The 22,884-nt window shown below is 54.4% G+C and overlaps 5 protein-coding genes across 5 annotated transcripts; 1 reads left to right on the forward strand and 4 right to left on the reverse strand.

The window, feature by feature from the left end:
* Positions 1-313: 313 nt before the first annotated feature.
* On the forward strand, positions 314-3,240 carry J4E87_008153 (uncharacterized protein; the record flags this gene model as incomplete). Its single annotated transcript, XM_049379745.1, has 2 exons — positions 314-458; positions 512-3,240. The coding sequence occupies 2 exons, from the start codon at positions 314-316 to the stop codon at positions 3,238-3,240; spliced, it is 2,874 nt and encodes a 957-aa protein (XP_049230632.1).
* A 494-nt stretch (positions 3,241-3,734) lies between these two features.
* On the reverse strand, positions 3,735-4,907 carry J4E87_008154 (uncharacterized protein; the record flags this gene model as incomplete). Its single annotated transcript, XM_049379746.1, has 2 exons — positions 3,735-4,682; positions 4,734-4,907. The coding sequence occupies 2 exons, from the start codon at positions 4,905-4,907 to the stop codon at positions 3,735-3,737; spliced, it is 1,122 nt and encodes a 373-aa protein (XP_049230633.1).
* A 3,522-nt stretch (positions 4,908-8,429) lies between these two features.
* Positions 8,430-9,563, reverse strand: J4E87_008155 (uncharacterized protein; the record flags this gene model as incomplete). Its single annotated transcript, XM_049379747.1, has 1 exon — positions 8,430-9,563. The coding sequence occupies one exon, from the start codon at positions 9,561-9,563 to the stop codon at positions 8,430-8,432; it is 1,134 nt and encodes a 377-aa protein (XP_049230634.1).
* Positions 9,564-10,584: 1,021 nt separating this feature from the next.
* On the reverse strand, positions 10,585-12,435 carry J4E87_008156 (uncharacterized protein; the record flags this gene model as incomplete). The annotated part of the gene is made up of 1 exon (XM_049379748.1): positions 10,585-12,435. One exon carries the CDS (start codon positions 12,433-12,435, stop codon positions 10,585-10,587), a length of 1,851 nt encoding a protein of 616 aa, XP_049230635.1.
* Positions 12,436-16,272: 3,837 nt separating this feature from the next.
* Positions 16,273-22,424, reverse strand: J4E87_008157 (uncharacterized protein; the record flags this gene model as incomplete). The annotated part of the gene is made up of 5 exons (XM_049379749.1): positions 16,273-17,455; positions 17,508-18,111; positions 18,159-19,585; positions 19,631-22,240; positions 22,342-22,424. 5 exons carry the CDS (start codon positions 22,422-22,424, stop codon positions 16,273-16,275), a joined length of 5,907 nt encoding a protein of 1,968 aa, XP_049230636.1.
* Positions 22,425-22,884: the final 460 nt, after the last annotated feature.

The raw sequence follows: 22,884 nt of genomic DNA on the forward strand, positions 1-22,884 counted from the left end.
TGGCGGATGATGAAACAGGGTTAGACATACGGGGAGGCAGCTGCGCATCAGCTCGGATCAGCAAACATCACGTCGGCCATCCTCACGCGTCGAGACATCTCCAATAGGACGCCCAGCCTCGCTCGAGTCGCCCCTCCCTCGCGCCCCCTCGCGCACTGCCAGAAGCACCTCGGGCATCGCGCGCATCTTTGCGCCTGCCCTCTCTCCGCCGTCTGCACGCCGCGCCGCTGCCGGTCGTGGTTCCCCAGGCCGAAAGCCCGTCCCACCGCCGCCCCACCGCGAGTCGACGAACTGCAGCGCCGTCACCACCATCATGTCCGGCCCAGTCGCAGTTGCCCGCCCAGCGCAACCTCCTCGCCTGCGCCGCGAGTCTCAGCGCCCGGGAGTTGCGCGCACTGCCACGCGCCAGTCCAACATGGAGGACGAGGGCGCGAAGCACGACGAGGCCAGGAAATATGGTATATTCACACTTCGCTACCGCTTTCGGCACACGCGCTAACATATCTCGCAGTCTACACGCAGCAAGACATCCTGGCCAAGCACAAGGGCAAGCCGCCGTCGCTCCGTGTATACCTGCACCCCAAGCACTTCCGCCTGAACGATTCCCAGGAGACGCTGTCCTACCAGTCGCCTATGCGCGAGCTGCTGCAGGCCATCCGCAACAAGGAGGTGCCGCACAACATGGTCGAGGAGCTCTACGAGTTCAACACGCCTTGGTACGACGACTGCCTCATCGTTGAGCTTCACGACTACCGCTCGGCCGGCGTCAAGCCCAAGGATGACACCAACAGCACTGGCGAGGCCGGCACGAGCGCCTTCTCTATTCATAATTACAACAACTTTATCACACCCTCTCCATTCGCACCCTTTCCAGCCAAACAGGCCGATGCGAAGGCCGCCCAGGCCAACGCGCAGAGCAAAGACGGAGAAACCAAAGAAGACAAGGAGAACATGCCCGCTCCTGGTCAGAACGGGGCTCTGACCAAGCAGCCAGGCATCGCTAAAGTCGGCACAGTGGTACTGTTTCCAACGCAGCAGTCGCGATTGGCCGACATGCAGCTACTGGCCACCACGCCGGTACCAGACATGGCTACCCTCAAAAGAATGCAAGCCCAGGGCAGAGCTGGAGGCATGCCGCCGACTCCCATGACGGCAGTACCCTCCACGCCCACCTTTGCGAACGGCCCAAGCCCGAAACGCCAAAAAATGGTCCTCGATGATAGCAACGTACACGAGTTCGAGGCCGAGTTACTGAGGGCCACCTGCCCACCCCTCTATTTGGAGCCCACCAAGAGCTTCGGTGAATCGCTCGCACTTATGGATGCCATCACACATCCGAACAACAAGAACCCCGCCCCTCCACGCAAGACTCGCAAGAGGACCACCGCCGAGCTGGCTGCAGACGAGGCAGAGGCTCAGGGTCTACAGCGCTATATGTTGGCGGGCGACGAGTACCAGAGCAATATGACGGCCACAGCCGCCGGCAACGACGACAACGCTGTGCGCGCCGCTGCCAACTCCCAGACATTTGCCCGCTTCAAGACCATTGCTAACATCCGTGCAAACCATGAGGAAGCCGACCGGAGGAAGAAAGAGGAAGACGCTCGAATCGCTCAAGCTAAACGCCAAGCGCAGATGGAGGCTGAGATCCAGCGGAAGAGAGAGATCGAGAGCAGACAGCAGGCCGAACTCGCGGAGCGTCAACAGCAACAGGCTCTTCGCCAGCAAGCACATCAAGCACATCAAGCACAACTGCAGCAGAACCAGCAGCAGAATGAAGCCTTGCGAGCCGCAGCCGCAGCACAGCACCAGATGTCGAACGCGGCAGCCATACAGGCTACTCAGACACCCCAGTCGGCTACGCAATCTCAATTCTCGCCCACCATACGCCAGCAAACGCCGATGGCCGCCGCTGCAGCCTCGCCATCACTTGGTGGGCAGGCTGCGCATCAACTTGGTGGCACCCCGATGGTACCTACCGCTTCGAACCAGGCCATCAACAGTCCTGCTCGCCCACCATCTGCCGTCTCTAATCACCAGAACATGATGCGCTCCGTCAGTCAGCAGCAGAACTTGAGTCGCACAGGCACACCGCACATCGTACAGGGAACGCCTGTAATGAATGCCTCCATGCCGAATCGCAACATGACGCCGACCCCGAGTCGCATGGGCCAGGGCAGCCCATCTATGGCCATGCAAGGGCAAACGCCAATGATGATGCAGACACCTCAGCCAGGTCACAACATGACGCCTGAACAGGCTCAGCAGATGCAACAACAGCGTCTGCAGCAGCAACTTCGCATGCAGCAAATGCAGCAAACAGGATCGCCAGGTAACCAGCAGCAACAATTCCAACAGCTGGCATTCCAAAAGGCTACGCAGCAAATCCAGACTCAGGGAGTTCCGCAAGGCCAGAATCCGCAGGCATACCGCAACCAGCTCGCGCAGCACTATTTCCGCCAATTGACCCAAAATCAGCAGCAAAGTCAACAGCAAATGGCTATGCAGAATATGTCACCTGGAGCAGGCATGCAGCAGAATGGCATGCCCAATAATCAAGGGACCATGACTTTTGCTAACCTGAATCTCCAGCAGATGCGCGCGCGCTATCAGCAGCACAAGCAAACGGTCATGCAGAACTACGGCCAGAATATTCCTCCCCAGGTCATGCAACAAATCCACCAGATGGAAATGCAAATCAAGCAGCGAGAGCAGCGTGAACAACAGATGCAGATGGCACATATGCAGAACAACATGGGCGGCCAGATGAACGGCGGCCAAATGAACGGCATGCAGAACGGCAACACCCCCAACCCCATGCAAATGCAACAGTACCAGCAGATGCTCCAACAACAACGCGCAAACGCCGCAAACAATTCTCGACTCCTACAAATGCGACAACAAGCCATGGCGAGCGGTGGCCAGCTGCCTCAGGGCATGATGGGCAACATGAATACCATGAACAGCATGCAAGGTGGCGGCATGCAGGGCATGAACATGGGTAACATGGGCAACATGGGTCAGGGTATGAACATGGCGCAAATGAACCAGATGAATGGAGGCATGGGCGGCATGCAGGGCGGACAGATGAACGGCGGTATGCAGGGTATGCAAGGAATGCAGCCCATGAACCAACAGCAGATGACCCAGATGATGATGATGCGTCAAGCACAGCAACAAGCCCAACAGTTGGGACGGCAGGGTGGACAGCAAGGTGGGGATATGGGATGGACCGGGTAGTCCCCTTACCCATCTCCTCCCTCTTCTCTTTGAGCTTGTCATTATTATTCTGTCTCCATTCCGTCTTCGGCTGCATGCATCATCACGGACATTTGGGTCGACAAGCTGTGGGACAAAAAGGTGTTTTGGGCGCGGGAAAAGTGTTGGTGTTTATTCTTCAAAAGATACCCCCGGTGTTGGGATGGTTACTTATACTGTTACTTTACGATAATCACGGAAACGGCATGTTTGGGGTGCATTCGGGACAACGGATTGGCATAATTGGCTGGGTCTTGACTTGTCGTTATTATTCATCTGTAAGACTTGTATCAGACATTCCATATATTATTATGACCTTGGTGGCCTCTGTCTGACGTGCTTCTTACAGACAAACTTGGTACGCGTATGCTGTACACTCTCTGTCGTATCTTGCATCTTACATCTTTACTTCTCACTGACAACTTCAGCATACTCATACTGTACACCCTTGGTTATCACCTGCGTCTTACGTCCATTTAGTTCTTCCCCTTGCCTTTACCCTTTGCCTTCCCCTTCTTCCCACCAACCTTGGCGGCTTTCTTCTCCTCCACCTTCCGCTTTCCGATGACCTCCCCACTCGCCGTCTCGTACCCATGCGCGAACTTATACTTGCAGTCTCCGCAGGCCGCCGCACCTCCTAGGGGACACGCAAAAAAGTACAGCTTCACATCCTTGATGCAGAAGTCACACGTGGCCGTACCGTCAATCCTATGCCAGCCCAACTCCACATACTCGGATTTGGCATCAGGTCCCGCACCAGCAGCAGTCTTTGCGTCTGTATGGAGTTGTCGCGCCCAGATGTGCGCCAGGCGGACGCGGCGCTGTATGCGTTGACTCTCTGCGTCGGCGGTCTCGGTAAAGAATTGTTGCATGTATGTTCGAACCATCAATTCTTCCACCTGGCGTGCCTTCTGCTCTGCGAGCTTCTGCTGTGCCTCCAGTGCAGCGAGGTACTCTTGGGCTTTTCGCTCTTGTTCAAGGCGATGTTGTTCTCTAACTTTTGCTTCGCGCTCTTCGGCCTCCTTTTGGCGCACTTCTCGGCGCAGCTTTCGCATAGTCTCTTGCTCTTCTTTCCACTTCCGCAGTCGCTCTTCCGCAACTATAGCTCGCGCTTTCTCGGCACGCTCTGCTGCTTGTCGCGATCGCTCTTCCGCAAGCTTTTCCTTCTTCTCTCGAGCAGTTCGCTCAGCATCTGCACGAGCTTCATCTTCTGCTTTGCGTTTTCTCTCTTCTGCCTGCTGCTGTTTCTCCATCTGTATACGAGCTCGTTGTACTTCAGCTTTGATGCGCTCGAGTTCGACTCGGATTTCGTAGTTCGCATAAGCCTCATAATAGACATTCCAGTTTTCCTGGATGTCTGGGTATCGTGTGTCGTATTCGCTTCGTGCTTCTAGATCTGCCAATATCTCGACTGCCTCGCGCACCTATAGATTGTTAGTGACTTCTCGTTGAGCTTCACCGGTCGGTAAGCTTACCTGTCTAAACTCGACAGCATCTATGGTTTTGCCTGGTGCCTTCTTATCCGGATGATATAGTAGCGCTAATCGTTTGAAGGCCTTCTTGATTTCTGCTGTTGTCGCGTACTCGTCCAAACCTAAGTCGAAGTAGTGATCGCGCTCTTCAGGCTCTACTGGCTTGGAGTTCAGCATCTTCGCAAATTTGCTCTCACTTCTTGCGATGCTTTTTGTCGCGTCAGGCGTCGGTTTTGTGCGCGTTTGTCGAGAAATTACAACTGCTGTACAATGAATGCGACGCTATGAGATGAGAAAGAAACGACAGAGCGGGTAAAGGGTGCGAAGAATCTTCGACCGCGTGGTGAGGCGTGGTGAGTGGTGAAGTCTCAAGACGCAGCGTAGTCGTTTATAGAAGGAAGGGACGACCGGGCAGGAGCGACCGGGCGTGCCGCGCGGCGAAGTGAGAGCAGAAGGTGGGAGGCAAAATCCTCATAGATTTGAGCAGCTCTTTTTCCGATTATCGCGCTGCCAACTATTTCCGATACCACATCCTCGTCGTCTTCGTATGTCTAATCTTTTTCTGCAACTGAAAAACGCCATACAACAACGCCTCAGCCGTCGGAGGACACCCCGGAACATAAATATCCACAGGAATAATCCTATCAACACCCCTCACCACACTGTAACTATAATGATAGTACCCGCCGCCATTCGCACAACTCCCCATGCTGATCACCCACCTTGGCTCAGGCATCTGATCATAGCACTGCCGTACAGCGGGAGCCATCTTATTGGTGACCGTGCCTGCAACGATCATCACATCCGCCTGGCGAGGAGATGCGCGAAAAATTATGCCTAGTCGGTCTTGGTCGTAGCGCGGCGTGGAGCAATGCATCATTTCGATGGCGCAGCAGGCGAGGCCGAAGGTCAGTGGGTGGATGGAGCTTTGTCGAACCCAGTTGAGTATTTGATCCGTGGTCGTTCTGGAGTCTTTCAGTAAGTGTTTGAGTATGTCTGGGAGAGTGGCTTACAGGACGTGTTCCACTACACCCCTGGGTTTGGCGACGGCTGATGGGAGGAGTGTCTCGCTGCGCTTTTCATTTCGCTCTACGGTCTCGTGGCGGTGGGAGCTGGTAGACATGCTATTAAATGATGCATGGCTGAGTCGAGGACTTCTGAGGTGAGGTCTTGGTGTAGATGCTGGGCACTGTCAGTTTGATTGATTCAAGATGGAAAGAGTGGCATGATACCGAATGTGTAGTAGCTTCTCTGACTTAGAAACCTTCGCAGCTTTGACATGGCGACATAAAGTATTTGAAAGAAGCAGACTCATTCTTGCAACAGGAGTGCTGATACACGATGGTATGGGGAGAGCATCGATGCTGTGTCACGTGGTCGGCCCTTTGCGGTAAGGTGGCCGCAGTTAAAGCCCACATGGGCGGAAAGCCCACATCCTGAAAACCCACATTCAACCTTGGAAAGCCCACATCATGGGCGGCCGCGTCAATAACGAAGAGCCAGTCAATGCCAGACGCTATCGATACGGACGCAGGTAGCACATCCTATAGATGTAGCACGTGCAACAAGTTCTTTTCGAGTAACAGCCACCTGCGACGGCATGAATCGGCTCGTGAGTTCACCATGCGAACATGCCGCTTAAAGCTTACTTAACGCTAAAAAGATACTCGCAATCGTCTAAACACCTGCAGCTTCTGTAATCGCACGTTCGTCCGCCAGTAGGTTTTCGCCTGTGTTGGGTAAGCTCGTGAGACATTGACGTTGACCTTGCTTAGCGACGTCCTCAGAAGACACTCAAAGTCATGCCAACAGCGAGGCGAGCACGATGAGATAGCCTCTGCCAAACCAGGACGACGAAGCCGGCTCAGAACGACCGAAAACCATGCACAGCTGTTACACGAATATGCGCACACTACCGGTGCCAGTCATTTGAGCCGCGATACCACGGCTGGAGTGGAAAACGCCCAGAGTCTTCCTCCCTGTCCCATCACATTTTTATACCAATATACAGATCCCCGGCGCGAGTCGATACTCAGTGCGTTCATTGGCGATCCATTAACTGTGCGGTCGTCCAAAAGTCACGAAAACCACGATGCAGACCATCAGCTTTTCGACAGGGATGTGGCACTCTTCGGCATCTTCTCAGACTTCTTCATCTACAGCGATGCAGATACCTGTGCTCCAATACCACCGGCACCCGAAAGACCTCCAACGACCGCGCTTCTGCAACCTAGGATCGACGAGCTGTGTTCTCAGCTCTTCATATATAGCCAGACGTGTCGAACAACTCACTTCAACCACCCCGAAGGCGCTTTCCCCGTGGTTGCCGCAAAAGCAGTCTTCACAGCAGAAAATTTCGAAGATTGTATCTGGGCTTACTTCATCGTCTTTCACCCTCAGCAGCCACTCATTCACTGGCCGACATTCGATATGCACAAGGTCTCGCTACCCTTGCTACTTGCTGTCGCCTTTGGTGGATCTGTACATTGTACGCCCACAGACGGCGCCTTGTCATCTCGCTCCTTCTTCCATCTAGCAGAAGATTTCATCTTCGAGCATCTACGCGATGTAGTCGCGAAACCCAATTTCGGACACGACCCTCGCGCTCTGGAAGCAGTCCAAGCCGCATCACTCATAGTGGCTCTGCAGAGTACTTTCAACAATGAAGCCACGCGCAGCCGAGTCGAAATATCTAGACATCCAGAAATCGTCGCTGCAATGAGATCGCTCAAGTTGCTGGAACCCACAGTCACTGTGAGGTCTCAAAGCCACGTACCGGAGTGGCATGCGTTTATAGCCGAAGAGTCTAGAGTGAGAGCTGTACACTTCATCTTTGCTATGGATTGCATGGCCACCTTCTTCTTCAACTCGGTTCCCAAGATTGCTATTGCAGAGGTCTCTCAGACGCTTCCGTGCAATGATGTGCTTTACGATGCGGCTACGGCTGAAGATCATGCTCGTTTACGCACACAGTCGAAACGCCTGGCGAGACCGAAACCTAGTATTAAGCAACTGGTTTCTGCGTTGATGAGCGAGGACTGGTCTGATGAGCAGAAGAATCCGCTTATCGATGTCCTTGAACATCGGCTGCTCATGATTTGCATATTCGGTAGGTTTAACCATCTGCATCGTAAGCATTCGTGGTCTCAAGCTAAAACACATTGCAGCATTGCATTCCATCGTATTCGTATCGCGAGCCACTCTTTTGAGCCCGATGGTACACGCTAATCTAACCCGTGCCACAAAACGCTGGAAAGAGCTGTGGGATGCTCTACACGCGAAACGTGAAGCAGAGGAGCAAAGGCTACTAGGCTTTGTCAAGCATGGACTGGAAATATGGTGGGTGACATGTAAATATCTTGAACTGGCACATACCGGCGATGTGCAGAGTCGCTATATGGCGCTCGCTCCGACGGACTCGTTGGTCCATCTACATGACTTCTTGAAACGGTATGCGAATTGTGTGGAGAGGTAATGTGGGTAGATCAAGACAAGACTATAACGAGAAACGCGCACTGCGTTATGATCACTTGCTAAGCAGACAGCAATCACTTTATCCCCCACGCATCTACTTGAAGCGAGACATCAATGTGAAGTCGATAATGTTGGACACGTATCATAGGTTTATAGGTGAGAAGTACACTACAGTACCTTTCCCATCAACTCTCATCCTCCCATTCCCCTACTGAACCCCCCCCCCTAAACAAAAACCAGGCAACCATCCCGATTACTAATCCTCTCATCAAGATTAATCTCCCTCATCCTCCAGTGCCCCTGATACTCCAACTCGCCCTCCAACCTCTGCCCCCCATCGGCCAACCGCATCCCCCTCGCCGAACTCCCAAACCCACCACCCCCACGACTACTATTCCCACCCGGGACCTTAAGATTCTGGCCCGGCCAGATCTGGTCGGGATTAGTGATATTATTGTGGCGAGCAAGATCTTCGTAGGAGCAGTGCGAGAAGCGGGATGCAATGGCACGGAGGGTGTCGCCTTGTTGGACAGTGTACGTGTTCTCGTCGCCGCCGCCACTGGAGTTGGAGCCCGACCAGCGGAAACTGCCGCCGTCGTTTTCGAGGATGCGGTTTAGGGATATGGAGGAGGATTGGTAGGAGCCGTCTGCACGGCGGCATTGGGCGTGCAGCGTGTAGTCGCCATGAGCATCGAGACGAATGTCGCGCGAGGAGGCGCTGAAGTTGCCGCCGAAGTCGCCTTGGGAGCGCTGGTTGTTGGTGTCTTGGTGGTGTTGGATGGGAGGGGGGCCTTGGTGTTGCTGGCCGTACTTCTTGCGCTTTTCTTCCTCTTCTTCTTGCTTCTTCTTCTCTTTGCGCTCGTCCCACTTCTCTTCTACGGCGTCTTGGCCTTTGTGTCCCGCGAAGGCTCCTGCGAGGGCGCCGATTACAGTGCCGGCTACGCCGTGGCCGGCTTTACCACCGAGGGCGTGGCCGCCGTAGCCTCCGGCTGCTGCACCGGCGAGACCGCCCATGACACCACGGTCACCCTCTGGGTCGCCCTCGCCGCCGTATTGGTTCTGATGACCTTGGTTCATCGAGTTGCGACCGGAGTTGGATGAATGGGCTGCGGCAGAAGGGAGTTGTTGGTATTGAGGAGGCGCTGCGTCGTAACCTCCTTGTTGGCCGTAGGACTGAGAGCCCCCTTGACCACCGTAGTATGCGCTGGCAGCACCATGGGGCTGTTGTTGGTGGTGAGGAGGCTGCTGGTGTCCACCGCCGCCATTGTAATTGTCCTGTCCATAGCCGCCCTGTTGTTGGTACCCGCCTTGCTGTCCGTATCCGCCTTGGTTGTAGCCGGAGCCGTCGTAACCAGACATGATGTTGTGTACGAAGTGATAAACTTAGATTCTGATAACTAGGTTAAACTAGGTAAGGTTGAGTGTATCGCGATTTGACTTGAAGATCGAAATTCAGCGGGAGCGGGAGGGTTATTTAAAGTTGAAGGTAAGGTTCTCGACAACGTCACACTGTTTGGACAAGCACGATCCCCGCCGAAGTAGCACCTTCTTATTTATACACACCCATGACACAACACGGTGCAAGTCGTGACTGCAGTGAATCAGCCACAGTGTCGTCACCGCCACTTTTCGGCGCCAATGTGGGGATGCACTGTGTATTGAGTTGGCCGAGGGTCCACTTCACGTGGTGTCGGCCAATCATTGGCGTGCACGGATAGGTCGGCGGTGTACCCCTGGGCCAGCTAAGCCACATATCGAGAACGTAGGACCGCGATTACGTGGACGTCCGAACAAAGGAAGTGGGGGGAGTGACGACTTGAGTGGGCTTAGAGGTGATGAGAGAAGGTCTGGATCAGTACCCTGATCAACACCTGAGGCTTAGAGATCTACCCTTGTTCCCGATCAGTAAACACCAAGGAGATCAGTAGTTGCAGTGTGTGAGCGGATGAAGAGAATAAGGAGAAAGGACGAACTTTTGGTAGATGATATGCTACTGTTATACACAAAGCTACGCTGAATATCTACAAAGACCCAGACACGCTAACAAATGCATCGCTCATAAAACGCCGATCAGAGATTCAAGGAGAGACATGACAAGTATGAGACGGTGACATATTGGACAAGAAGTAAAGCATTAAGTAGGAGGTATTTACAAAGAAGTGAACAATGCGGATAATAAGAAAGGTAATGTTTTGGTATAGTTATGTGAGGTCTCGACTGGGTAGTAGACGAGAGAGATGATGTACAATGAACCCGGGTGTGGTTTGCCCAAGGTGGTCGAGCATAAGCGTCGTGCACGATGCGGTGCGATAGTAGGCGATGAACAAGGAATTTGTTAAGCGTAACGTTGCCAACAGTATCGTACATTGACCGAGGCCTCTTAGTATGTGAAGGCCTCCTCAATGAAATCAACGCTACCTTGCGTAAGAAACGGTCGAACCGCATGTCTTACGCCATCCGCCATACCGCCCGACGCGCACACTGTGACAGCCATAGCACCGACACGGTTCTTGACCTCTTCTTCGATCAAGGCTGCGTGTTGCGGACGACCACTGTACATCTTGACTGTCTCACTGCTGCTCTCAACGCGACCCTTGGGTCTTGAGATGAAGAGCTTGATGCGGAGACATTGCTTGCGACCCTTCATGCGGAGGACCTCGTCCATCCAGGGCCGTACCCACTCCAGGCAGTCGGATGTGGGGACTGTCCAGATCAGGACTATTCTTTGTGTTGCGGTGGTTCCGTTGTTGTAGCCGTTGACGAGGTGCTTCAGGTACATGACTTGGTGAGTGATGCCTACACCGCCAGCAAATAGTACTGCGGTTCCGTAGGAATCGAGGCTGTGGTGGCCGCCATATGGACCCTCGATGAAGCCGAAGGTGGTGAACTGCTCGTTGGGGCTCTTGCAGGCCTTCTCGTACATGTGACGGGTAAGTCCAGTACGCGCACGGCAGACCAAGCTGATTTGCTTTGACTTTTGGGGACGGCCGTGCATCGCAAGGACATCGCCTTCGAGCATGGGCAGTGTCATCTCCTTGGAATCTGGGGTGAGTGTTGCAGCCCACGCGACAGAGAAGGGATGCGACGACCAAAGGGAAAGGGCTGGCATCCACATGTGCACGTGGCATCCTGGGCGAGGAGTCCACTCGCGGACCATGTTGATGGTCAGGCGAACAGCCTCTCCGGGCATGGCCTCGACAGTGATTGACGATCTTTGCCTGAGGCCGATGCCGTAGTAGAGGATTGAAGCCCATCGGCAGGCCCACTCGGCAGCCCAGAAGAAGAAGACCAGGTGCATCCAGGGGACTTGCGGGAGACTGTGCAGCTCCAGATGCTTGTAGAGACCGAGAAGCGCAGCGATGACGCAGACACGGTGAATGTTGAGGAAGGTCTCGTAGAAAGCGTGGCGGAATGGCGACCATGCCTGGATACCAAGGAAGGTAAAGGCAACGGTTCCGACCATACCCCAGCCGTACGAGCCCTCAGTGTGGAGAGCAGCTGTAACGGCAGGCCATCCTGCTGCGAGCTTGGTGTTGTACAACCAGGCAGCAGTGTGAACGATGGCTTCCGCAATGGTGATTCGCGCAGCCCAGCGATGGAACAGGTTGAAGTCATCGTACGAGACTTGGAGGAGGGTGATGAGTGGGTTGTTGCGGAGGGCGAAGAGAACGGTGGGGATGAGGTTGAGGGCGGCGAGTGTTCCTGAGCGACCACGGAGCGCGGCGAGGGTCTCCTTGTGGTCAAGCACCTTGTAGGGGAGAGCCACACACCAGGCGACGTTCAGGGCTACGTAGATGACCAACATGATGGTGTGCCATCTGCCAGGCAGCGTTCCGTTGTCGATGGCGCTGCTGATCTGAAACTGAGCGTTGTGCTTCTTCTTCCATAGGGGTGCCATCAGGACATGGCGGTTGAGCCACGGCCACCAGCCTGTCCGGTTGACTTCCCAGTACTTTTGCTTTGGGTTTCCCATGGCGCTCAGATGACGGCTGTGTTTCCACCACATGTTTGATATCCGCAGGAGAAGGAGGATGCCGGAGATGCCTATTAGCAGGTACAGGAAGGTGTCGACCCACATGTAGTTGCCGACTTGGTCGACACCCTCCAGACCGTACGAGTATTTGAGATCATCGAACTCAGCGGCGTCCCAGTCTGAGAGAAAGTGGCGCTTGGTCATTGGCGCGGTCGGTTGGGCGCCACGGAGGCGGAGGATATATCTTGTGAGAGACATGTCTCGGGTATTGTGTTCGGTTGTTGAGTAGTACAGGTCGCTCGCGAGTCGGTGCTCACGAGGGTTGCTAGCTGCAGGTTCTCGGGTGTGCGAGGCTGTGTGATGCGATGCGATCGGTGAATTGTGTTGCGCACTACCAGGTGCTATTTTCGGTGACGGTAGGTCTTGAAGCAGGAGCAATGGCGCGACGTCGTTGTCAATGGACCTATATCCCACGCGCGCTTAACGAAGCGGCAGATGTTGACAGTGTGGGGCGAGGTTGGGTCGTGGTCACCGTGAATACATCACAATGTGTCGTGAAGGAGCCGGTGTGTAGGCACAAAGGTTGAGAGAACCGACAGTGCGCTGCACGTCGAGGTGGTGAATGGGGTGGTGTTGAAGACGAGACGCGGTCCAGTCCGGTGGAATTAGTCGACAGAAGCGTGAGGCGGCGATTGCGATGTGCAGTATCGATAGCGATAGTAGCGACGGTGAAGGCGAATAGGGCCGAGGAAATTGAAAGCGACGTCAATAGACTTTGTCTTCACTAGGGGCTGAAGACGGGAAATAGGGGACTAGAAACCGGCTCGAAGACAGCGTGAGAAGCGAATGTAGGCGGGTGTTCAATGTTGCCGTAGCGAGTGAGCAACAGTTGGACGAGAAACGAAGGTATGGAAACGACACGACAAGGGACGGCGAGCGTGAGGTCAGAGGGGGAGCGAGGGAAACAGTGGATATGAAGTTCGCAACATGGGAGGGTTGGTGAGGGCGTGGCAGGGGTTGGGAATCGGAACAGGCGGATGATTGGCTCCGCTGCGCCCGGACAGTCTAGGCGCTGAAACGACACGAAGGAAGCCGGCCACTCACATTGGCGTGCCTGGATGCGCCATGAAACCAAGCCTCAGCTCACCGTCTGTCCACCGCCAACGGGAATGGCCGAGTGCCTGACGGTGGGACCTGAATCCAGAACGATGCCGAGTCCCGTGCTGTGCGACTGTCGACGGGATGGTCGATAGTCTACGCCTGATAGCTGATCAGCTGACCTGTCCATTCGCCCCAGACACCACCAGACACGCATTCGTCCTATCGTCCACTCTCCAAAACCTTCATCCCATCTCTTCACCACCATCCCATGTCCGCCACACCCGCTCCCATAAATCACAATCAGCCGTCCAATCTATTTCTGCCAATACGGGAGCCAAAGCAAGGTCCCTCCCAAGACTTGTGCGGCTCCAGAACTCCGGCGCCTAAAGTAGCCGCCCCAAAACAGAACAACAAGCGAGTCAACCTCATCAACAACCTGGGGAAAATCATACCCATCGGTATTGGTAAAACGGCTTTTGCACGCCTCTCATGCATCTTGACATTTCGGTCAGGCCGCCGAGGCAAAATTGTTCCTTGGTGCCGCCACGCGCTGTCCTGATGAAATCTCCACTGTGCTATTGCGCGAGCGCGAACCGGAGGAGGATGAAGAACCCTGCGCGCGAGTCGGTGTCGGAGCAGCAGTGTGATGAGGCCCTGAGTTTGAGACGCGAGCGTTCTTCCGTCTTGTCATGTTGGTTCGGTTGTCGGGTGAGTCTCATAAGCAGCTGTCATGTGAAGTTCATGCGATGGCAACAATCCATGCGCTCATCGAGACTGCGCCACAACAAAGAAAACACGTGCAATGCCGCGGCTGCCTTTACTCGACCGACCACACGGTCCGCCGTCACTTCCTCCTAATTATTGACAATGCTAACCCTATCACCGCATCATCTCATTGAATTCCACAGCACTCACCTCATCTGCGCGACAGCAATCCTGCCATGAATCACTAAGCCCGCAGGCTGTTATCGGAAATGACTTGCGACAGTTCTCACCCCGAGCGACTCGCGCCTTCCCGTGCCTGATGCGATTCAGACTGACACCAGGGTCCCTTCCGTCTTGCGATAAGATTGAAACACCAAGACACCAAGACATCGGTTACCCGGGTCTCGGGAACACGCCCCTCGACAGCGAACTCAAGTTTGCCCAGTCGTGCTAGGCAATAAAACCAAAGATTGGCCTAATGATCGCCACAAGAACCCTACATGATCTTACACTGCGGTCGTACCATTCTCAGAACACTGCTTCTACTACGATAATCTGCCATTTGGTACCTCCGACTTGGTGTTGCTTGCATGAGCCCCGTCGTGTTGTTGCCCCTCCGTTCTGTCGTGTTTCAAACATGCGATAGCTTCGGGACAAACGCCTCCTTCCGTCATCGCTCACGGTACCTCGCGATAACGTCGAAACAGACCTCTTTGCGCCCGTCTGTCGTGAGCAATGCGCTGCCCCGCCGGCTGTCAAACAATAGCGCCTGTCAAACGGCGTAACGCCCACATGTCCGATCCTTCGGTTGCGCATGAACCCCGTACTATACCCACAACACACGAGAGGAAAATGCTGTCGCAGCTTGGTGAAGTCCGGAAAAATTCTTCATACACTCAGGACCACCATTTTCCGTTGTTTCAAGTCACTCAAAGCGCCGAAGTATCTAGTTGCGTCAGTGACTGGCGCCTCAGACGTGCTGCATACTGCATCTACACCTCGCATTCGCTTTCCAGTGCTGAGTGCCCAAAATTCGGTCCTACGCCGTCATGGCACCAGCTACCAAGAAAGCCAAAATCCAAAAGCAAATTGTAGACTACAGAGCCTAGATCTAACCACCTGGCAGCCGATCACAAAGTCAGATTGAAGATTGTCCCTCGAACCGCTGCACGGTCTTGTCTCATCTCATCTCATCGCATACCCAAGACACCCGCAAGCGTGCGCTATACGGCCCTTTACTACACATGCTACACAAACCACAACAAACACACGATCGCATAGACAAGTAGGTATACCTCAAACCTCACTCCTCATCCGATCACGATGCTCGTTGCCACGTTTACTTTTTCCAAACCACCGTTCTCGCAAGCGTACCGAACTATCGTATTCCACAACACTCACCCCACTCCCAATCCACCACGTGCATGAACACCGATCAATAAAATCTGAAAACTCGGAAAGCCGGAAACACTTCGATCGATGGAACCCGGGTCTTCGCGCAACCCGACGATTGAACCAAACCCATTATTCAGATTCCACACATCCCACTCCGTGCGGCTGGGTACAGTAGTAGTACATTGTAGAGATTTCCATACAAAAAAGGTCCGATAACACCTACCACATTTCGATGCTTCCAGAACGCATGAACATACCAACCCCGCTTCATCTTTTCATTGAACCCACCTAATCCAACTCAATATTCACGCTGGCAGTCAGCGCCATGTCATGTCATGTCCCCATCACCGCGAACCTGTTTCCCGCCCAGTCCTGCTTCCTCCCATGTCGGAAAAGCTTGACATGTGCCTGAAACACCGCTAGCGAAATGACAGCAAATGTGTTCCTTCGTGGGCGTCAGGGACGCCACAGGCCGCAGAAGCAGGTTGGCGTGCGCTCAATGTGAAACACGAAGGTCCTGCAGGACCAAGACTTTTTTGCAAGACGGCCTCGGTGGGGTTGTCGGTGAGTGTGATGTGTTGGTGTAGGAATGGACTGGGCTGGAGCTGGCTATGCTGGAGAATAACCGTCTTGACTTTGGGGCGTGGGAGATGATGAGATGGGAGACGGGATGGGAGCAGGATGGGGATGGTACGGTGTAGGTGGATGGGTACTTGAAGGATCCCCAATGTCGACTTCGACTTCGACTGCTACTCATTCCTCATATCGCGCCATCTTCAATACACTGTAACGCGACTGACGCTTCGTATGCTCATCCACTTCATCAAACACCGCACAAAACCAACATAACACTAACACAACACCTCACAAACGCTCATCCATTGTTACTACCCACTACTGCGCATGACCTCCCCCAGCAGTCCCCGGCCCCCCAGCGAAATTCATCTGAGCAAGAACATCCCTCCTCCAACTATCATCTTCGCTCTCACTAGCCGTAGAATCGCGGTTCGCAACGCGCAAGCCACCGCCTCCACCGCCGTTCCCACCCGCTCTGCTATCATACGAGCCGTGACTGACGTATCGCGTGACTTCTTCGCCGCCGCCTGCGCCATACCCGGCGTTGTAGCCTTGGCTGTGCTGTGAGTCCATTGTCCATGTCTGTTGTTGTTGTTGGTTGTGCTGTTGTTGCATATTGGGATCTTGCGACGTGTTATCGTAAGAAGAGTAGGGTGTGCTATCGCTGTAGAAATCTCTGTTGTTCCACGTTCCGGGGTTGTTTGCGTCGTCGGAGGGACCTGGGCGGAGTACGTCGGGGACTTGGCCGCTTAGGCCGCTACCACTAGACTCGTATTGCTGTTGTTGTGGATGGTATGCGTTTTGGTAGTTGCCAGGCTGGTGCTGGTGTGCGTTTTCGTGGAAAGGTCCCGCTCGGTCAAGGGGTGAATAGTCCATTGCGCCACCGTCGTGGAGTTGTAGGTTGGGGAGGAAGGACATGCGGTTGTCTGTTGGTGTGCGGTCGCTGGGGTCGTGCAGTTCGACACCCTGGTACTGGCCGCCTTGTGGGTTTTCCGGTATGCTTTGTGTGTAGACGGAAGATTGTTGGCCTGGTTGTGGGGTCATGCCAGGGCTTGTTGACAGCTGTTGCTGTTGTTGTGATAGCGAGAGGCTGTTCATCGTTGCTGTCATGCCGAGCAAGCTGGGTGCCCGAGTGGAACTTGCTTTCATACTTGCTGGTCCCATGCGGCCCATACCCAACATGCTTCCGCTCATGCTGGCGCGGCCTGCACCAGGCTCTTCGCTGATCATTTGAGCATCCGAGCCGTTTGGATCGCGGATACTGTATTGCGCGATTGTGCGCATCTTCCTCGTCACCCAACCGGCTAGGATCTTGCCTCTTTGCTTCTCTCCAAGCCTGGATCGGTGGAAATCGCCTTTTTGTACGAAAGACACGATATCGATGACGAGTTGATGTTCGTTCAGGATGGCGTTCACGATGACAGGCACCATGCTGGCGAGGAAGTTGCGACGGAAGATCTCCACGACGATGACCACGAGGCCACCTGCTTGGAAGACAGCGCTGGAGAGGGTTAGTATGTATAGAATGGGGAAGATATTTGAAGGATACGTACCATCCGCCAGGAACAATATTCCGGTGGCAGCGCTCTACAGACTGCTCAATGTCCATGGAGAAGTGATTGAGACCGTTGACTTCGAAGGTATCACCAATGCTGCCTAGAACGAACAAGACTTGCATGTCGACTGGCGCACCGTTGGGGCCTATCGGACGTGTGACATTGTGTAGGAAGCCCAGATCTCCAGTGCGGACATATCGTACGTTAGGGTCTCCGTCGACAGTCCTGCCATTAAAGCGCTCGGCATCCAAGCGTTCTTTCGAGCCGTAGAAGCTGTGTGCGTTCGCTTCAGACTGAACCCAGATCTCACCATACTCGCCGACCAGACAGAGCTGATTTGTCTCCGGGTTCACGATTGATATCTGTGTACTAACAGGTACCATACCGGAGTCCTGAACTAGCAAAGCACCGGGCTCGGTGTCTGGGTCGACAGGCATGATAAGACCTCTTCGAAGGGCGCCGACATCGAGATGTAGCTCTATCGGTTCGATGCACATGTATGACCGCGATGCGACCATGGGGTTTAGTACATGTGAGTAGACAGTGTTTATCGCTGTCCGGTCGAGACTTGCTGGGGAGAAGTGTACTCGTACGCGCTGGTCTGACAGATGTTAGTGACCATATATTCATCAACATTGTAATACTCACAAACATCGACACGTGGCCGACCATCGGTCGCAATCATGAGGTTCTTGAGCTCGTGCAGAGCCATGTTCTTTCCAGCGCCTCGTGCAATAGCGTGATCCAACATTTGGCTTGTCGCATATGCATCCTTGATCTTGTATCTCGACAACGTCTGGAAGAGGATATTCGGATTTTGCGCAAAGTCGACAGGTGACACGAGGTATGTTGGCGCTGCAAGGAAGATACCCATGACGCATGTGTGTATAAAGCCAAGTCCAATGGTACTGCGCACACAACCGAGGACCGGTCTCGTGCTCGTCATCTGACAAGTCTCTTTCTGGACCTTGCACAACGCCATGATCTGGCTGTGGCCCAATTGCACAGCTATGCGTCGTTGATCAGGTGTCCAGTACGTCCATACCAAAACTGGGAAACCAGATTGTATCCAAGCGGGTCGTATCGTCAGCTTAAGATCGCGGCAACCACTGGACTGCTTAGGTGGTTTTGTGGTGTTGTACATGTTCGGTACACTGATCTTGAGGATGACTGCTGACTGCTTGATGTGTTGCGATACTTGCTTGACCTTCATGAGGTGGTCAACATCGGCGTTGACGAGGATAGCCTTGACTTTGAAATCGGCAATGATGTGTAGCAGTGCAGGAGCATCTTCGTTCAGCCTGTTCTGGTCAATTGGTGCCATGGGAATGCACACTGCCCCGAGAACGAAGCACGCATGAACGGCATAGACAAAGTCTTCCGAATGTGTGTACATGAGAAGCAGGTGGTCACCAGTCTGGACCTTGACCTTGTTCTTCAGATACATTGCGACACCTGCAACCTTCTGGTCGAACTTCTTCCAGTTGACGCCTTTACCCTCTTTGCCGCGGCCATCGACCGTGCAGTACGCGAGCTCCTCAGCCTGTCGTGATACACGCCACTGCATAAGGTCGTGTATGTTGGAGAACTGGTTGAGAGGTGTTGACGTTCTATCGTCAATAACGACTTCTCTGTGATCCACTCCTGAGTACTGCTTGTCCTGCAGCATGAGGAACTGCTGGCGTGCCATCGATGCCTCGTATGACCACATGCCGCCAGCAGGGTCGTCGCCTAGCGCGATGTTCTGGACCGACCTCTCAACACCAAACTTGACGTGGACGCAGGGTAATGAGCCGTTGTCAAACTCTCTTCGGCAAAGCATGTTTCCAATCTCTCGTCGACCATTCTTAATGACTCGGGGAAGCGTATTTGGTGCTGTGATCATCACGCAGTAGACGCGTAGGTGATGCTCTTGATACAGCACTTCCATGCATCGCTCAGATAATGAGTCCAAGAAGGGAATGTCAAGCTGTTGCGGTGGCCCGCCTGGGTTGGTGGGCGCAGTCGACGCGGCTTGGGTTTCGATAAGGATGATAGGCAAGTATTCGCCATTGACGTACGAGTCGAAAGATGAACTACACGGTGTTAGTTTGATCACACGAGGATCCGATTACACTTACCAGTCGTAGATCTTGGGCACCGCCTTCATAATGCTGGTGACAAGGTGCTGCACGAAGAAATATCGGTGTTCGGCCTCCAGCTGACCATGTTCTACCCATTCGACACGCTGTCTGATACGGTCCTCGTACAGGCCCAAGACGAAGATCTTGCCTTCCACTACACATCCGAGCAATCCAGTGCGTAGGAATTCGAGTTCGAGCAGTTGTGGTGTTGGGCTTCCCTCTACAAAACGATATGGCCGGGCGTGGAATATAGTTTCAGTATGCTTTTGCAGCTGCCAGAAACCTCCAGATAATGATGGCGAGTCTACCCAAATCTCTCCTATCGAGTAAGGGGAGCACAGAAGATTAGTCTCTGGATCCACGACGGCCAGCGTCGCATCGGGTATCGGATAACCAAAAGCGCCAACTCTCATAGTGCCGGGCTCATTCACACGCTTGCTCACTTCCTCTCCAATGGCTAAAACCACAACTTCATTCAGCTTCAATGCTTCCTTGTCCAGCAAGATCTCAGTCAATTCCGTTGGACTCTTCTTTTTCTTCTCCTTGGTGTTGTTCGTGGTACCACCGCCGATGAGACTAGAGTAGCCATTGGCTGCCGCAGCTTTGTCGTCGACCTCGTCTTCGTTATCGGATTCTTCAGACACTATGCTCAATGGACATCCCATGCGCTCTTCGCCGCCTAACCAATCGCGTACTGATATTATCATACCACCGTGTTCTGGCAAACATAGCATAGGTGCGATGAGCTCTCGTGCTCTGGGGTTCCGTAGGGGTCTGAAATAACGGTCTCCAAGAATCTCGTGGAACTCGCAATCGACCGTGAGCGTGTCAATCAAGCATATCTTCACCGAGCCAAAGTTGGGTTCCGTGTTCTTCTTGAAATTACGAGTAGCCATGGGATCCTGCTGGTAGTTGTATGCGGCGCGCTTGAGACCCGGGTAGTCGGCGATCAGTATGTTTGACTTGTACTTGGTGATGAGGTGCGCGTATAGACCAGGTGTCTCCATAGTCGGTGTTTCCAGCCAGACAGTAGTATGACCACCATAGACAGCAAACAGGACACTCAGGATGAGACCAGCGCTTTCACGGGGGTCGAGGTAAGAAAGAATGACTTCGGTAGGTGCTCTGTTCTGCACTGGCGCGACGAACTTTCCAGAGGAATCCCTCAAGTTGCCGTTGAAAGTATCCTGACTATTCGGGTTGTTGGCGGGTATGGTGCTGACCATGGCGCTGATGCAAGCCATCTGATGCATGATGGTGCGGTGACTCAGTACAACACCACGCAAGTCGCCGGTCGGCGCGCGCGAGAACTCAATGTACGCTACCTCGGGCACTTGCAGGGCGGGCGTGTCGTCGTGCTTCTTGGGGTGGTAACTTCCAAACTCGTTTGTCTTCCACCATTCGACGCCACTCGGCCACTTGAGACGATTCTGGCTGATGTCACGGTGGAAGGCTTTGAGGTTGTTGTCCGTGGTCAGTGCGAGATGTGCTTGGGTTGTGGTCAAGAGGAGGATGAGTTTCTGATAGTCGTCGACGCTATTGATGGGAACTGCTACAACGCCCGCGATGAAGCATCCCATCAAAGCCACGACAAACTCGATGATCTCCGTATCCCTGTATACCAGCGCCACGCGATCGCCCCGATAAAGATTGCTCTTGTCCCTAATAACTTTGGCGACCTTTTCGGCGCGACTGGCCACTTTTTCCCAAGTGATGGACGCTGTCTCCTTGCCCTTCGCGTCTAACACCCAGAAAGCGGTGGTCCTCGGCTGTGTACGAGCGCGGTAGCGTAGTACAGCACCGATGTTGTCAAACTTGGACATCTTGATGTTGTGGTTATGAGGGTCGTATACGTCGAAGGGCAGGTCTCGCGGTTCCAATGGCATCATCGTATCTGCAGCACCCACAGGCAGGTCGCTCGGGTTCATCATGGGCGGTGGTATCGCAGCGGTCGGGGAGAAGGCGTCGCCCGTCGAGTAACGGTTCGGTCCACCGTATGAGTCGCGCTGGTCCTGCATCTGCTGCCCTGTGAAGTCGGAGAAGTAGCCCTGGTTCACGTCCAGCATCGTGCTCCTCCTGCTAGCCTCGCCTGGCGACCCATAGCCATTCTCGAAGCCTTGCTGGGTGTCCGGGTTGAAAGCGTAGTTGCCCATCATCGTGGGTTCGCGCGAGTAGGTGTACTCGGGCGTCTGGGGTCGGGGTATGAATGTCTCGCTCCCTTGTGATAATTGGGAGGCATTGCGCTGCAGCGAGGTAGTGCGCAGGCCCAGCTGCTTCTCCTGGAAGCGCCCTACTTGGCTCGGTGGGTATGCCATGTATTGCGAGTTGCCGCCAGCGGTGCTCGTCGAAGAGCTGGGGTAGTGCATCGACGAGCCCATGGTGCCCTGCGGCGAGCTGTCATGGTATGAATCGGGTCGTGGGAGTTCGATGTGCGGCGTCTGCTGGGTCTGCTGTGGGTTTGGCCCAGAGAGGGCGGCGAGGGATGCGCTGCGAGAGCCTGAGCCCTCGCTCTGGGCGGGGCTCTGGCCGCGCAGGTCATGCTGCAATTGCGCTGAGAAGTCGGGCCCCAGGTACTGCGAGAGGAGGACGGTCTTGCGCTTTTCGTAGCTGTGCGACTCGTTAGCGCACGTGGGGGAGGATGCGAATGCTCAATGCGACAGAGCCAGCGGCAGTAACCGTGAAGATAGATGCGGGAGGAGAGTACCAACCCCTTCTGTGTGATGTCGCCCTCCTCGAGTTCGTGGTCCAGCTCCTGCAGCTTGGCCTGCAACTCCGGGTTCGTCTCGGCCATGGTGTCTCTTTCCTCCGGCGGCGCAGTCAGGTGGAGCGAATGTTGTTAGGCTATGCGGTGGCAATCCGCGACATGCTAAAAGTAAAGATACGAGGCGCCGTGAGCCAATGCGAGGGGGTCAGGCAGAAAGCGCGCGTGAAGAATGGCCAAAAGGGAGTCCCAGATTGGAATAGACCCTGTCGTCGAGTGCCTGGAAGCGCACATTGGCTTCAAACAAGTCAGGTACGCAGGCCACCACCGGACATCCAGTATGACGTTCTTACCCCAGAGCAGCCGCGCCTTCCTCTTGGCGCTCAGTGCCTTCCTCACTGGCCGCCTTAGTCAGCCGTTCGTCGCTGCCCCTTGCGCGTGGTGGTACCTGCTGCGACATGTGGGTTTGCGCGTTATGCCTCGGCTCGAGGAAGCTGAAGGTGTGCCGGGACGCGCCCGAGTCAAGTAAAGTAATCACGAGCACGCTCTC

The sequence above is a fragment of the Alternaria ethzedia genome (genome assembly GCF_023757985.1).
Source record: "Alternaria ethzedia strain BMP 0044 chromosome Unknown scaffold_24, whole genome shotgun sequence".
NCBI classification, from domain to species: domain Eukaryota; kingdom Fungi; phylum Ascomycota; class Dothideomycetes; order Pleosporales; family Pleosporaceae; genus Alternaria; species Alternaria ethzedia.